Source organism: Anomalospiza imberbis, chromosome 17 (assembly GCF_031753505.1).
Source record: "Anomalospiza imberbis isolate Cuckoo-Finch-1a 21T00152 chromosome 17, ASM3175350v1, whole genome shotgun sequence".
Classification (NCBI taxonomy): domain Eukaryota; kingdom Metazoa; phylum Chordata; class Aves; order Passeriformes; family Viduidae; genus Anomalospiza; species Anomalospiza imberbis.
Genome location: NC_089697.1, coordinates 16,246,972 through 16,261,229, shown reverse-complemented (window position 1 = coordinate 16,261,229; position 14,258 = coordinate 16,246,972). Strand labels below are relative to the sequence as shown.

Below are 14,258 nucleotides of genomic sequence, written 5' to 3'. Positions count from 1 at the left end.
AGCCCGAGCCGGTGCCTCCAGGGAGGGACCTCGAACCCCTGGGCTGTTACGCCTTCACGGTCAGAGCACATCAAAGTCTCAGCTCTTCCTCCCGAGGCTTGGCATCTGCCCTGTCTCTGAGCGGCCACTGTCTCTGGCTGTGCCACAGGTCCTTGGGCTCTTTGTCATGCCAAGGGTCAGCAGGTCACGGGCTCTTCCCTTGGGCTCCTGCCAGCCAGAGCTCAGCCTGGAGCTGGCACTGCAGCTGCACCCCGAGCTACCTGCACCAGGTGTATTCCTCAGCACCTGTGCTTTGCAGCTGCCAAGGAACTGCACACAGGACCGCCCACTCGGCCTCCGGGACCGCACGCTGGAGCTGCTGGAGCTGCCTGAGCACTGCCCCAGCTGCGGGTGTGCGTGAACGCACTGCGGGGCTCACGGCCCTCGTGGCTGAGCAGTTCACGTGGCCCAGGGAAGCTGGGGCACAGCCAATGCTGCTCCTCCCCTGGCCAAGCTGGAGAAGAGCTGCAGCTGGAGCGTGTGCCAGGAACTGCTTTGGGAGCAGAGGAACAGCGTCCCTGGGCTGCGCCCCTCGCTGTTTCCCAAGAGCCCCGTGGTGATCAATCACTGCACCTCCAACAGATTGCTCTGCCTGTCTCTTGCCTTTGTGCAAAGAGCGAGGCTGGCAGGGCTCTGTAGGGTGAAAGCTGCCCCAAGGAACCAGACAGGCTGGAGGAACGGGCGCCAGAGACCTCGCCACATCCAGCCAAGAAGGGGTAGGAACAGAGAGTGTCACCAAACAGGAAAAAGGGAACTTATCCAATACCAATTTGATGTGAATAAGCAGACACTTCTTTATTCAGGTGCTGGGAACACAGGGATAACTCCTCTGGAAGTGTGTTCCACTTAACAAACAAAACCCATCCATTTTATTTACTTTTTCTGCTGAATCATCATTATGTGCCTTCTTTTACATACTGCGCATACTATGCCCACTCTTAAATTTAACCTTTACATTGATTGGTTCTAAGAGTTAATAACTTCGCCAATATTCTAAACCAATCATTGCTCATCTCTCCTGAGGTCTACTGACTGGAATCCTTAATCTTAAAATCAAGATGGGAAGGATAGTGGGTTTCCAAGCAGTGTTACTGGTGAGCGTGACTGCAACAGAAGGGTCCAGTAACTTCCTGGGGAGGTTTCACCAGTTACATTCCAAACACAGCGCTCCTGACATTTCTATACCTTATACTTCACAACTGTCTACTTATAATCATAGTAACCCTTTTATATGATCTGATTATTTGATCAAAGCATTCATCACAAGAGCAGACAGGAACAGCAGAAGCCAGAGCAGGGGAGACTGGGAAGGCGGCAGAGAGGTGTCTGGGCTGAAGGGGATCCTGAGGAAAGGGGAGGAGAAGGCTTTCCCTCAGCCCGTGCTTCTCTTCTCTTTCTCAAAACATGACCAAGGAATCTCACGTTGCCAGGGATGGGCCAAATATCCAGTTTTCTGCAATTTCCCCAGCCGTTGCTGCTTGGCCATGACAGGGAAGAAGCCCTAAAAAGGGAAAGGAGGAAAAGCAGCCCCCAAACTGGGCATCTTTGGCGTGGCAATTCCTCCCATTCCTTCCTGTTGGTGAGGAAGCTTTGCCTGACAGAATGACACAACAGGGGAGGGGGGAAGGGGCCTGTGGACAGGAGCACCACAAGAGCTCTTGGAAGGAGCTGTGGAGCTCCATCTCACTGCTGGTGTCCTGCCAAAAGGCAGAGGCACTGCTGAGTGCACTGGGAATGACGGGGAGGAAAGCAGTGGGCTGATAGAGAGAGCTCAGCCGCTGAGCCTGGGGCATGCGGGTCTGCTCTAGGCCTAAGGACCCTCAAGAGCCTCAGCTCCTTCTCCTGCACCTGCTGTGCAGGAGGCTTCTTGAGCTACTGCCCAAGTGTCTGTGTCTTCACAGATTGGCCCCGGAACGCCACACCTGGGAGACTGAGCCACCGGGCTGATGGATTCTGACCTGCTGGACCTCCCACTCGGAGTCAAGATCTAGGTGAAGCCCAAGTCCAACTCTGTCTTCTGCAAGGGAAAGCTGGGGGAAAAGGTAAGGAAATAAAAGAGCGCAGAAAAGCTCTCCTCTTTCATGGGGTCCTCATCATGCACAGAAGTTCTTGTGGCCACCTCCTCTACAGCAGGAGCTGCAGCCCTACAGTCAGGCAGGGCTGGGCAGCAGAGGGAAGCTCCAGGCTGACACAGCCCTTGAGCCTGCCTAACCCGAGGAGACTGGTTTCATCCCCTCTCCACTGTCTGCATTTGAAGCACTGGGCCTGACCTTTTCAGCTGGAAGGTTCATTTGTGGGTGGGTCAGCAGTTCTTCCTGGTGGCCTAAGGTGTCTATTTGCTGCTGGGGTTTGTTTTCTCTCCCTCAGCCCATCCCATCACAGCCCAGCCTGGCCCAGCACGGCCCCGCAGTCTTTCTGTGAGGGTCTCTGTGTCTTCAGAAGGATGGTCTTCAAAGTGTTGGTCTTCAAAGTACCTTGCTCTTTCCACAGGTACCGCATGGCACCTCTTTACAGCTCTCCGGCCTCCTTCATACTCTGGGAAATGTCTCTTACAGCTTCACTGGCAATGTCCTTCTTTCAGTCTGGACGACCCCTACATGCACCACCTGAACCTGCAATACAACTGCCTGCATGACCCCCACCTTCAGGACTACCACAAGCGCAAGGACATCCTGCGGATGCTGAAGAAACAGGGCTGCAGCACCAGTGACAACAAGGTAGGTTTGGACATCAGGCTGATCAAGAACAGCCCTCTTCAAGCAGGGCTCCCACAGCCCCTGCTGCAGCCGCCTGCTGCTGCCAGAGGACAGAGCCGTGCGCTGGTGTCTCTGGGAGCAGAAGCAGCGCCAACATCGCCCTGGCAAGCCCCAGTCCTGCCCTTCTCAGCCTGCCCCACGCTGCCTCTTCAGCCCTGGCTGGGGGGACATCAGTGGCCCCAACACCAGGGTATGGGGGGAGGGCTTGGGGGCAGCTCCTCTCCCACTGAGGTCAGGCTGTTTTGGGGAAGGCTGACAGCATGGCTTGACAGTTTCTGGGAGATTCTGTCCTCATCCCTCCACAGGTGATTTGCACTGTGAAGGAGTTCAACGAGTGCAGGCAGTGCCTGACCAGGACCAAGCTGCAGTCGGAGCAGATCTTGGGGCGGCAAGAGGTAGGCAAAGCGTTGTGTTCAGGGCCATGGGACTGTGCAGGGCTGTGCTGCTGGGCTGGGTGCTGTGGTGTGGAAAGGACTCCACGGCTGGGAGCTGAGCCAGCGCAGGGCGCTGAGCTGGGCACGGGCAGCAGGGCCATGTGCAGGCACACCCCGTGCTGAGGGAAGCCCTTCTCTCCTGCCCTCGTGGCCTGGCTGAAGCAGAGTGCCGGCCTGGGCCCGCAGGAATCCTCAGCACGCAGGGGCTGAGTGCTTGTCCAGGCGCCATGACCCACAACCTGGTGTCACCTTTCTGGAAGGGCTTCTGCCACTTTTGGCCAAATTAAAGGATGGTCCCAAACTGTCAGGAACCACTGACACTTCCTGCAGGGCACAGCGGCAGCTGCAGCCTCAGAAACCTTCCTGCCCACCTCCACAGAAGAGCAAAGAGACCCCCCTGAAATCAGGGAGATTCAGAAGAGTGAAAGCACCTTTAGACAAGGGCCAAACCCACTCCACAGCTGAGCTGGCTCAGGAAGATGCCAGCAGAGCCGCTGGCTCCCAGAGGAAGCCGGACAACACTGCCGATGGCCTCTTTAAAGCTGTCTTTGAGCAGCTGACCACAGCAGAAGGCCAGAAGCTCCAAGAGCTGTTTGAGACCATTGTGTACAAAGTGTTTGCGAGGCGGAAGGTTCCTTGGGACCAGCGTGTCAGTGTCTTAAGAAACACTGCTCAGGGGATCAGAGGAAGAGTTTTTGGCAGCTCTGTGAGAACAGAGCCTGCAGAGCCACCACTAGACCGCCAACAGGAAATAGAACTGGTGGCCAAGGAGCTTCCAGCGATGGTGTTGGAGATCTTGGGGGACCATCTGGAGTCCAAAGCTTCTGAGTCAGGGAGGGCAGCCAGGCAGAAGGAGCAGCTTGTTGATGGAGGAGCCACCCAAGCAGACACACCCAAGGAAGCTGAAACAGACAGAGGACGTTTACACGCTTGCCTTGACTATCTCACCATCCAAGTTGTCAAGAATATTCCCTGCCTCTAGAAATCCATGGTAGCTTCTGAGTTTGGAGGAGACTCCAGCTGTGACTACACCAAAATCCTGAAGCTTCCCAAGGGTAAGGTCTCCAGAGGACAGATGCCACCAGGATTCCCTGGAGCATCTGAAAAACAGAGCCAGGAAGAAAGCACGGGAGTAAAGCTGCCTGCCTTAGGAACACAGCTCCATGCAAAAGGGACAGGCTATGCCAAAACCATGGAGCCCGAGTATCCAGCAATGGTGAAGGGGGACTTGGTGAGAGAAAGGAATCCAGCAATCTCAGGCAACACTTGGGACATAAGGACCATGGCAAATTGGATCGTTCAGTCTGTATTAGGGTGGGTTGTTCGGCATAGGCCTGCACCAACCTGCAGGCAGAATTTCCAATGGCCTGTCCCAAACCCAGCCACGTGCCAAGGCAGAGAGGAGAGCTGTGCTGCTGAGGACACTCTCCCCTCCTTGGACCCACAGTTTTCCCCACAGCCCATCCCTCCGGAGGGTCCAACGCCCCCTGCCCAGGACAGAGCACGGCACAGATCAGTGCACTCAAAGCTCGTCTGAGGCGAGCAAGGCGTGTGGCAGGAGAGCTGAAGGGCCTCTAGACAGCAAACTTCACACCCTTGTTCCATCAATAAAGAGTTTATCCATAAGGCCTTGCTTGTGCTTCCTCCAAACCAGGCCAAACTGCATCCACGCATTTTCCCTGTTCCCCCATCTCTCCCCCGCAGTCTGCTCCCACAACCTGCCCAGAAGCCCCCAGGATCTCCCAGGACCTCCCCAGAGCCACCCAGGACCCGACCATCTCCCCTCCTATATCTCCCACCCAGGACTCTGTACTACCCATCTGCCTCCCATATATCTCTTCCCAGCCCATCCAGGACTGCCTGAATCCCCTCAAGGAGTCCTCAGCTCCCTGTGCCTCTCATATCTCTCCTATGTCTCCTTCCATGAGGCCCCCAGGACCCTGTACCCCCTGTATCCCCCCCCATTTCTCCAGCCATATCCCCACTCGGGACCCCATAGCTTCCTGTATTCCCTCATATTCCCCCCATATCTCCCCCTGTTTCCCCTACCAGACCCCTGAAGGACCCTCTCAGCCCCCTCCAGATAGCCAGAGATCCCCCGAGCCCTGCCCTAGGACTGCCCCAGGATGGCTTGTACCTGATGGTGGAGAGCCAGTGTCCCCCATATCTTCCCCCACAGAGCCCCCAGGATCCTCCCCAGATCCCCCCCCGGCAGTGGAGTGCCACCCACCGAGGATGAGGGTGTGGGAGGGGGGTGGAAGACCATGGAGTAGCTGGTGGTGGGCAGGTGGAGGGCTTCCCCCTCCCCCAAGCCCCAACCACTCCCAAGGGCCCCCCCTCACAGCGGGAACTGGAACAGCTCTGAGGAGAAAACATCCTCAGATGTGCAGCCTGGGGAGGGGACCCCAAAATCAGGAAGGGACCCTGGACCCTAAGAAGTTGGGACCCCTAAAGCCCCCACCCAGATGAGAGGAGAAAATGGCCTGAGCTGTGTGGTCCCCGCCCAAAAATCAGGAGGGGCCCCAAAATCAGCCTCCCCAGCCCCCTCCACACCTCCGAAGATATAGAGCAAGTCGCCCACCAGCCACCCCAGCCCTCCCATATCTCCCCTATTCCAAATGTCCTCCAGCCCCCCCAGATCCCCTGAAGCTCTCCCAGCCCATTTAGCCCTGCCCAAAGTTCCCCAGAGCTCCCCTCAGACTCCCTGAAGCTCCTCCCCATCTCCAAACAAGGAGACCCAGTTGTCTCCCAGCCCTTCAAAAGCCCCCAACCACCCGTCCCCAAATTCCTCCAGCACCTCCAACCCCTCCAGCCCCCCTCCATCCTGTAGAACCCCAAAACCTTCCCTAAACCCCCCTAGAACGCCCCTCAGGGCTCCTCCTGACCTCCAGTCATGTAGAGCTGCCAACCCCAGCCCCCCAGACGCCACCACCTTGCCCCCATTCTGAATTTTCCCTGGCTCCCCCAAACTCCCCAGGCCCCCTTGTCTTGTAGCTGCCCCAAATCCCCCTAGGATTCACCCAGGACCCCCGAGCCCCCTCCCCACCTCCAAACACATAGAGCCATTCATCCACCAGTGCAGCAAGGGTTGGGGGGTCTCTGGGGAGGTTTTGGGGGTCTGGAGAAGGTGACATCACCTTCATCACCTTTATACAGTTACATCACCGAGATACATGCATATTCGTGTGTTTTGTACATTAGTCAAACATTCTTTTGAACTTTCTGAGGTTTCGGGAACTCCTTTGTTTGATTTCTTCACACTCCGGCTTGTCTGCATAACATCCTGGGTATCAGGTCAATATATTTTATTTCTTCTTGTGTCTCCATCCTGCTGTTTTACATCCTCTGTTAAGGATTTAGTGTGTCCTCCTTAAATGGAACATGGCATTCTCTAATTGTCCTCCGGTGCTCTGGTTTGTGTGACGGTTATCTTATCACTTGGACGGGTCGGTCAGTGGACGGCCTTACATTGTTCTTCTTAGTTACACAAAAGCCTTTTCTATTCTACAATACGTTCATCACACTCTTATTTCCATAACTGCTACACAGATATTATATTCATTACACTATTTCTATGAGCAATACAGTGCACACTTAAGCTGATAGATTCTATTATATTCACAAGCAGCTAAAAAGAGTTACAGTTGGTACTATTTCTAAATACTTATAATCACTGACCACATGCAAAAGCTAATACGTAAAGGTGAAAGCCAATATTATGTAGTCATTTTACACAGACTTTTGCTGCAATTTTGTTCAGGTTTAATGAACCTTTGGAATTTTAAAAGTGAGCATAATTTCTCACAAAGTTAATATTCAAAACCCTATTAAGTCTTTATTCTTCTTCCCTGAGAAGAAGTCCATGGCAATTAGTAAAGCTTTCTAAAATAAATTAATGGATTCAGCTGATTGCAATGATCATGGCTTGTGTGTCTTACAGAGGGCACATACTAAGGGGGACACGGATAGGCGGATCGGGAAGTCCCGAGTACCTCCCAAGTAGCTCAGCCAAGGGGGAAAGGGACTGAGGAGAAAATGCAGCCAGGAAAGGAGAAAAGAAGGCTGCTTGCTCCAGCTAATTGAGAGAGACCCTGATGGACTCCCTCCCTTTGTTCCAGCCAAGGGACTTTTACAGGACTCCTCTGTCTCCTTTGTGGACACGACCCTCGAGCCACGTGAATTTGACGCTCTGGGCGGTGGGGGGTGCTGGAACTCCACTACCTGGGCAGGGGGGAGAATAAACCAGCATAAACCAGTCCAGACTGGGGCAGCTGGGCAAAGTTCAGAGTCACAAGGGGCCACTGGCAGCGAGGCAGGGGAGCGGCGGCAGTGATGGGCAAGGGGAGGACGGGGAGGAGTTCCGGCCTCAGCCCGACCCCCCTCAGTGAGTGACAACGGGGAAAAGTGCCCTCAGGAATTGTCTGGGAGGGTACGCAAAATGACCCCAAAAAGCCTCAAAACCTCCTCGAAATTTACACAAAACTGACCAAAATGGAATAAATTTGAATAAGTAGGAAATATTTCAGGCTATATTTTAGTTCCATTTAGACAATGGAGTGTGGGAAAGGCAGACTATGCACTGAAACGTGGCAAAACCAAGAAAAACCCCAAAGGCCCTTTAAGAATCCCTGAAAATTAAGTAAAATTGAGTAGAGGCATAATAAATATCAATAAATATAAATCAGTTAAAGCCATAATTAACATACCAGTATAAAAGGGGGACGTGTAATAGGGGGCTTGGGGTGCTCAAATGCCTCAAGAAAGTACCAGGAAACCCCAAGCACCACATTCCCCTCATGCTTGGGCTGGCTGTTGAGCAGCTCAAGTAGAAGAGTCCTCCAGGAACTGAAGGGAGCAGCAGCCCTCGTGCTGAGGCACAGCCTGTGGAAAAAGGGCTCGGTGGCCCAAATGTGTGCTTTGGAAATCAGAGTTGGGTTCCTAAATCCCGTGAGAACTCTCTCTAACAGACCTGTGGTGGCTGGGGGATGTCCGTGGGAAGGCTTTGCCAGCCTTGAACTGGACCTGTTGATCATCTGAGCTCTGCTCTGTGTGGGAGCCTGTTCCCTTCCCCTTGCCCCAGGGCAGAGAGTTGGTGAGGGCTGGAGTTGGAGGCTGTGTCTGCCCCGAGAGCCGGTACCGTGGGGCTGCAGGTGCTCCTGCCAGCGTGGGCTTGTCTGAGCCGGGCCTTGTGCCTCTTTCAGGTGTCCCTGCTGCAGTCACAGCTGGCCCAAGACCGACAGGACCACCGGCAGAACTACACTGAGAGCTGTGCAAGGACCAGGCAGGAGATGTCAGACCTTCAGCAGGAGCTGTCCTGCTCCTTTGCAGCTCTGCTCAAGGAGCCCAAAGCTGCTCTTGTGGAAGCAGACACTTGAAGCTGCATCGGTCTCTGAACCTTAACTTGGCAGTGACATCCAGGGGCTGTCCGTCTCTGGAGAGACAGGCCCTGCAGAAGGCAGGTGCAGCTCTTCTCTTCCACGCAGGATTTGTGCCCTGCTCAGAAGCCAATTCCTGTCAACTGGGGAACAAAATTCCTCCCTAGGTCACAGATGAACGCTATCGAAGATGAGGGCAAAAAATACCTGCCAAAGCTTTTACAAGCAGGCTCATTTAGTTCTTGAAGGTCTGTTCCTAGAGAGGAATCTCTGATGTAAGCAGCAAGACTTTTCTTCTGCCTAGAAAACCTAGTGATATATTGCCAAACAGAGAGCAGAGAAAAAAAATGCACTTGTGGTTGTCTCAGCATTCTTAATCACTTTTATGAGCCTTAAACACTGCAGCTCTTGGCATTTCTCTGTAGGAATTTGAAAAGCCCCTGAAACACCATTCTTCCTCCTCATGCGGCTGTTCTAAAGGCAAAGCTTTACTTTCATGAATATTTGTCAGCAGCAAGAACCTTTGCAGGCTTTTTCTTCCATCTCTCCTTTGTCAGGAAAGACAGAAGAATTCCTGTAACTCAGGAACCAAGCGCATCCCTAAAGAGCCTGCAGGTCTTGAGAACGCTGAGCCTTAAAACTGACACTGTCTGCACCAGCAACTTTGAACTCATGTTATGAGCCAGGTCCCTGCCCAGCTGCCCAACAGGGCTCTGGGGACACGGGGGAGGCAGGGCCCGTGCCAGTGGTATAAATAAATTTGTTTTAATAGGCCGGCTTAATAATAGTTCATCGTTTTAATGAGTTGTAATGAATTGCTAATTAATATAATTAATTGTTGGAATTGATGTAGTAAGTTACAAAGTTAAAGGTATTGTCGGTCAAGTGTGCGTGCATAGCTGTCAATCACGGAAAAGAGGGGTCGGAAAAGGTGTCAAGGCAAGAATCTTCTAGACGGGTTACATCATGGAGCGATGTCAGCAACTCAACCTATGACTGGGGGACTAACCAGCCAATAGTGCCTCAGAATTCCAGGATGATTGGCCAGGAATGCGCTGTCTTATGGACCAACCAGCTACCAGGAGGTGGACCAATCAACAAGTGGATCAAAAGTGCACCAGTCTTGCACCTTTCAGAGACTTTAAAAACCCCTGGGTGCCGAGCACCCGGGTCTTTCTGCAGAATCAGTATCCACAGAAACTCCCTGTGTAGCACAGAGTTACTTGGATCTCTGACTTGCCCCTGAGGCCCTGGGCTTATCCTGGGGCCTCGTCTTCAGTTGTCTTTGTTTTTAATAAACAGGCCCAGGCCTTTTAAAATGTCTTGGCTCCAGTTCGCCTGCTTTTAACACCAGGACCGGCAGGAAGCTGGGATGGGGGGAGAGCCAGGGAGGGCATCTCCAAGAGCCCCTGGAATGCTGGGCTATGGACCCTGGTAACCATCGCAAAGGCTGTGGAATGTTGGGAGTTGGAGCCTGACAACTGTCACAAAGGCCATGGAATGTTGGGAGTTGGAGCCTGAGAACTGTCACAAAGGCCATGGAATGTTGGGGGTTGGAGCCCGAGAACTGTCACAAAGGCCATGGAATGTTGGGGCTTAGACCCTGGCGACAACCAACAGCTCCTGGCTATTGGGGTTTGGACCCTGGAGCTGTCAACAGCTCATGAGCTTTGGGGCTTGGACTTTGCAAAGGCCAAGGGCACTTGGATTGTGTGCTATTGACCCTGCAAAGGCCAAGAGCCTTTGGATATTGGGGTTTAGACCCTACAAAGGCCAAGGGCCTTTGGTCATTGCTGTTTACTCTCTGCTCGTGCCAAGGGGAGGATGGAGACCCAGCGGGTGAGTGAGAAAGCCACTGCTCTCCTTGTGCCAAGCCCAGCAGGGACCTGGGAGGGCCTGGGCTGGGCCTCGGGGAACAGTTCCCTTTGGCAATAGCAAGGGATTAACAGTTGGCTGTTCCGGAGCTGGCAGCAGCTTTGGTGCTCGCTGTGGGGACAGGTGTGGGAGGGAATGGGTGGCTCCTGGCCATCCCAGAGCACAGCCACATCTCCTCCTCCATCCTTGTCCCACTGGAGGCTGTGGGCACAAACAAGGGAGCAGCTTTTCATTGCCTTCCCCTCACCCAAATTACAGCACAGCCTCAGCGCTTCCCAGAGTCCAGAATGAGTTTCTCCCAGACATCTCTGAAATGATCCCTAGTGGCCCAGAGGAGGTCACAAGCATGATAGGAAGATGCTCCAAGGGCTGGAGCACCAGTGGCAAGGGAAAAGGATGCAAGAGTTGGGGTTGTCCAGCCTGGAGAAGGTTCCAGGGTGACCTTAGAGCCCCTTCCAATGCATGAAAGGGCTGCATGAGAGCTGGAGATGGACTTAAGCCAGTGGCCTGCAGGGACAGGACAAATGACAAAAGCTTCCCACCAAGACAGGGCAGGGATGGATGGGATATTGGGAGGGAGTTCTGCCCTCTGAGGGTGCTGAGGCCCTGGCACCCAGGCTTGAGGTTTCCCAGAGAAGCTGTGGCTGCCCCTGGATCCCTGGGAGTGTTCAAGGCCAGACTGGCTGGGGCTCTGGGCAACTCCCCTTCTGGTGCTCTTAGAAGTGATGAAACACCTTCCAGCATGTTCATTTCTGCTGCTGTCAAACTACTGGGCTGAAAATATTCCCAAGGAGGGGAGGAAGAGCTCAGCTGGAATTGCTGTGCTCTGGGACAGGCTGGGAGGCACTCAGAGGCGACTGCCTCAGGGGCAGCCATGCAGTCTGAGTGTGCTCTTCCCCGTGCTCTTGCAGGGAGCTCGAGGGCTTTCTCAGCAGGGACGTTCCTCCGGAGCCCCTGAGGTGAGTAAAGTGTGCTGAGCTGGCTGGCATTTTGAAACTGGTTCTCCATGAATGGACGCTGGTTCTTGTGGGATCAGAAAAGAGGTATCTCAGTGCTGCTTTGGAATGGGAACAGAACACCTGACTAACAGCTGGATGTGGGCTTTCAGGCGCTGGTAGGCGACAGTGACAGCATGGCCAATTCCATCATCTGCACCGACAATCCTGGGAATATCCTCTCGACTCTGACATCCACTGATGAACAGCATCCTTTTGAATTGGTTCGGGAAGATACAGAGAACTGGGGGCGCATGCAGCGGCATTTTGATCAAATGGAGGAGAGAACTCAGAGGATCAGAAGCCGCTGCCAGCTGATAGACTCTCTGCTAGAAGAAATCAGTAGGTGAGTCTTTCCTCCTCCTCCTCCTCCTCCTCCTCCTCCTCCTCCTCCTCCTGCATTCCAGAAACAATCTGCTTCCAGGCCGGGGAGTTCAGAGGAGTCCCTGGTGAAGAAGTCACCTGCCTACCATGTGTAGTCCTCAGTGTGGCCCTCGAGCATCGTCCTGTCTGGTTTTTCCATGCTCTTCTGTGACTCCCAAGGCTGTCTGGGAGCTGCAGAGCCATGTTGGAATAGGAGACTCCTTCTCGCCGTGCTGCTTCCCTGAATTCTGTTCTTTAAGTGCCCCTGCCCAGCCATAGCTTCTCACTGAAAGAAGGCAGCCTCTGGAGGATTTTCCTGGGAGGGAAAGAGCAAGGTCTTCCTTAGCCCACTGCCCCCAGCTCCATCCTGGAGAGCTGAAAATGGCATTGCTGACTCTTCAGGCCTCTTGATTCTTCTGACTGAGCCTTGTCTCTGCAGTGACTGTGCAAACCTTGAGAAGTCCAGGGAAATGCTGCTGCAATGCACTGGAATCCCGGAGACAGGAGCCTTGTGTCTGCATCTGAAGAATACCAAGCAGCGGAAGGAAGCATCAGCCCAGGCCGAACAGGCAGAGCAGCAGGACAGGATGGAGGTTGGTTTTGGAAATGAGACTGGTTTTCCCTTGAAAACTCGTCTTGCCCCTTCTTCTACACTGGAGGACTTGGCTGCACTCGAGGGAGAAGACCCATTGTTGCAGAGCGAGCTGGAAGTCAAGAGGCAGTCATTGGAGGAATTGCAGCTTCAGAGGGATCTGCTGCAGCAGGAGAGGGATGATGTTAGCACGGCTCTGAACACCTTATTGCTCGGCAGCACCTGTGGGAGGGGGAGTTGTGGCAGCCAGATCAGCCCAGATGCTGTTGCTGGCAGGAGAAGACGGGCACACTGCTGTGCACACCTGGCTCAAGACGGCACATGCGTTTATGAGCCAGGGATATGCGTGTTCATCAGCAAAGTGTTGCATGCTTCTGCAAAATGTGTTGCTTTGGGCAGCCACAGAGCCTCTAAAACGGGGATCGGAGCTGGGGAAGGGTCTGGAGCACAGGTGTGACCAGGAGCAGCTGAGGGAGCTGGGGGGGCTCAGCCTGGAGAAAAGGAGGCTCAGGGGGCACCTTCTTGCCTTCTACAGCTCTCTGTGACAGGAAGCTGCAGCCAGGTGAGGGTCAGGCTCTGCTCCCAGGGAAAAAGGGACAGGACAAGAGGAAACAGCCCCAAGCTGTGCCAGAGGAGGTTTAGATTGGGTGTTACAGGATAGCTGCAAGAGAAGGCTTTGTTTCTGATGATCTCTGTCAGACAGTCTCAGTTCTGGGGAATGTGATAGGTTGGGCAAATGCACAGCAGACGTTCTGATTTGGCCACATCAGGCAGGCGTCCACAAGTCACAAAATGTCTGCTCAGCACAAGAGCCATTTCCCGGCGAGGCATCCTCTCCTTGCAGAGAGCTGCGTAGAATATGTGAGGAGGAGAAACTTAGACGAGAGTTTTGTTGTGGCAGGGGGAAATCCTGTATATTTCCCCTTGATTCAGCAAGCAAATTTGTTTTCACAAATCTTCCTGAAAATGTCCAGCAATGAAATATATCCAGATAATAATTTTGTTTCCCAAGTGGCAGTTGCAGAAGATGCAGTATTTTTGGGTGACAACACAGAGTTTGGAGTGGGGATGTTTGTTGGGAAGGAGCTGTCTGGTCCCAGGCAAGCCAGCAGGGCCTGACACAGCACTTCCAAGGTAACAGTGCCAGAGGCTTTTGGCAGCCCCGGCTATCAGAGCTGCATAGGGCAGATGCTGTGAAACTTTGAGCCCAGAGCACAGGTGCTCCTTGTCCTCTGGCTGCCTGCGAGGTGCCACTGGCTGGCTCTGCACAGGCCTCCCGAGGAAGGGCTCGAGCTGTACCTTGTCCCACTTCCAGGTTTCCCAGGAGCAAGATTCATCGAGCTGCTCTCTGGAGCAGCTGGGCCCGGAATCCTCTGGCCAAGGGCACGCACTGGCCCAGGTGTGCCGAGAGCAGGAGCTGCTGGGCCAGAAGGCTGACCTTGAGGGCCGACTGGCAGCCATGGAGTGGCTCCAACAAGACCTTTCCAGGCAGCTGGAGGAGACCAGGTAAAGGCAGGGAGCAGAACCTTTTCAGATCTATTTACATTCCATGGACAGAATATGGAAGAGTCCCAAGAACAAAAATATGCCACAATGTGAAGGTTCTTTTTCTGACACCTAAAGCCAGCAAAGCTCTCTTGGGCTCCTGTTTGTGCTGCCGAGCACACTCCTGTGGGAAGTCCAAAGCAATCCACCCAGCCCTGAACTGAGTAGTAGATAAACCATGCAGATGCTGAGTGAAACCTCAGGTTTCTCTTGGCTTTGGTTTCTTCTTCTGGGCATTGAACGTCCCTCATTCCTTACCAAGTAGCCTGACATGATCCTGATCT

The 14,258-nt window shown here is 53.7% G+C and overlaps 1 protein-coding gene across 1 annotated transcript in view; it reads left to right on the top strand.

The window, feature by feature from the left end:
• LOC137484432 (centrosome-associated protein CEP250-like) overlaps positions 1-14,258 on the top strand; it is a 47,554-nt gene that overhangs the window by 14,628 nt on the left and 18,668 nt on the right. Inside the window, exon 4 of the mRNA XM_068208299.1 lies at positions 13,745-13,935. Coding sequence (XP_068064400.1) covers positions 13,745-13,935 — 191 coding nt within the window. The remainder of the gene's footprint in view (positions 1-13,744; positions 13,936-14,258) is intronic.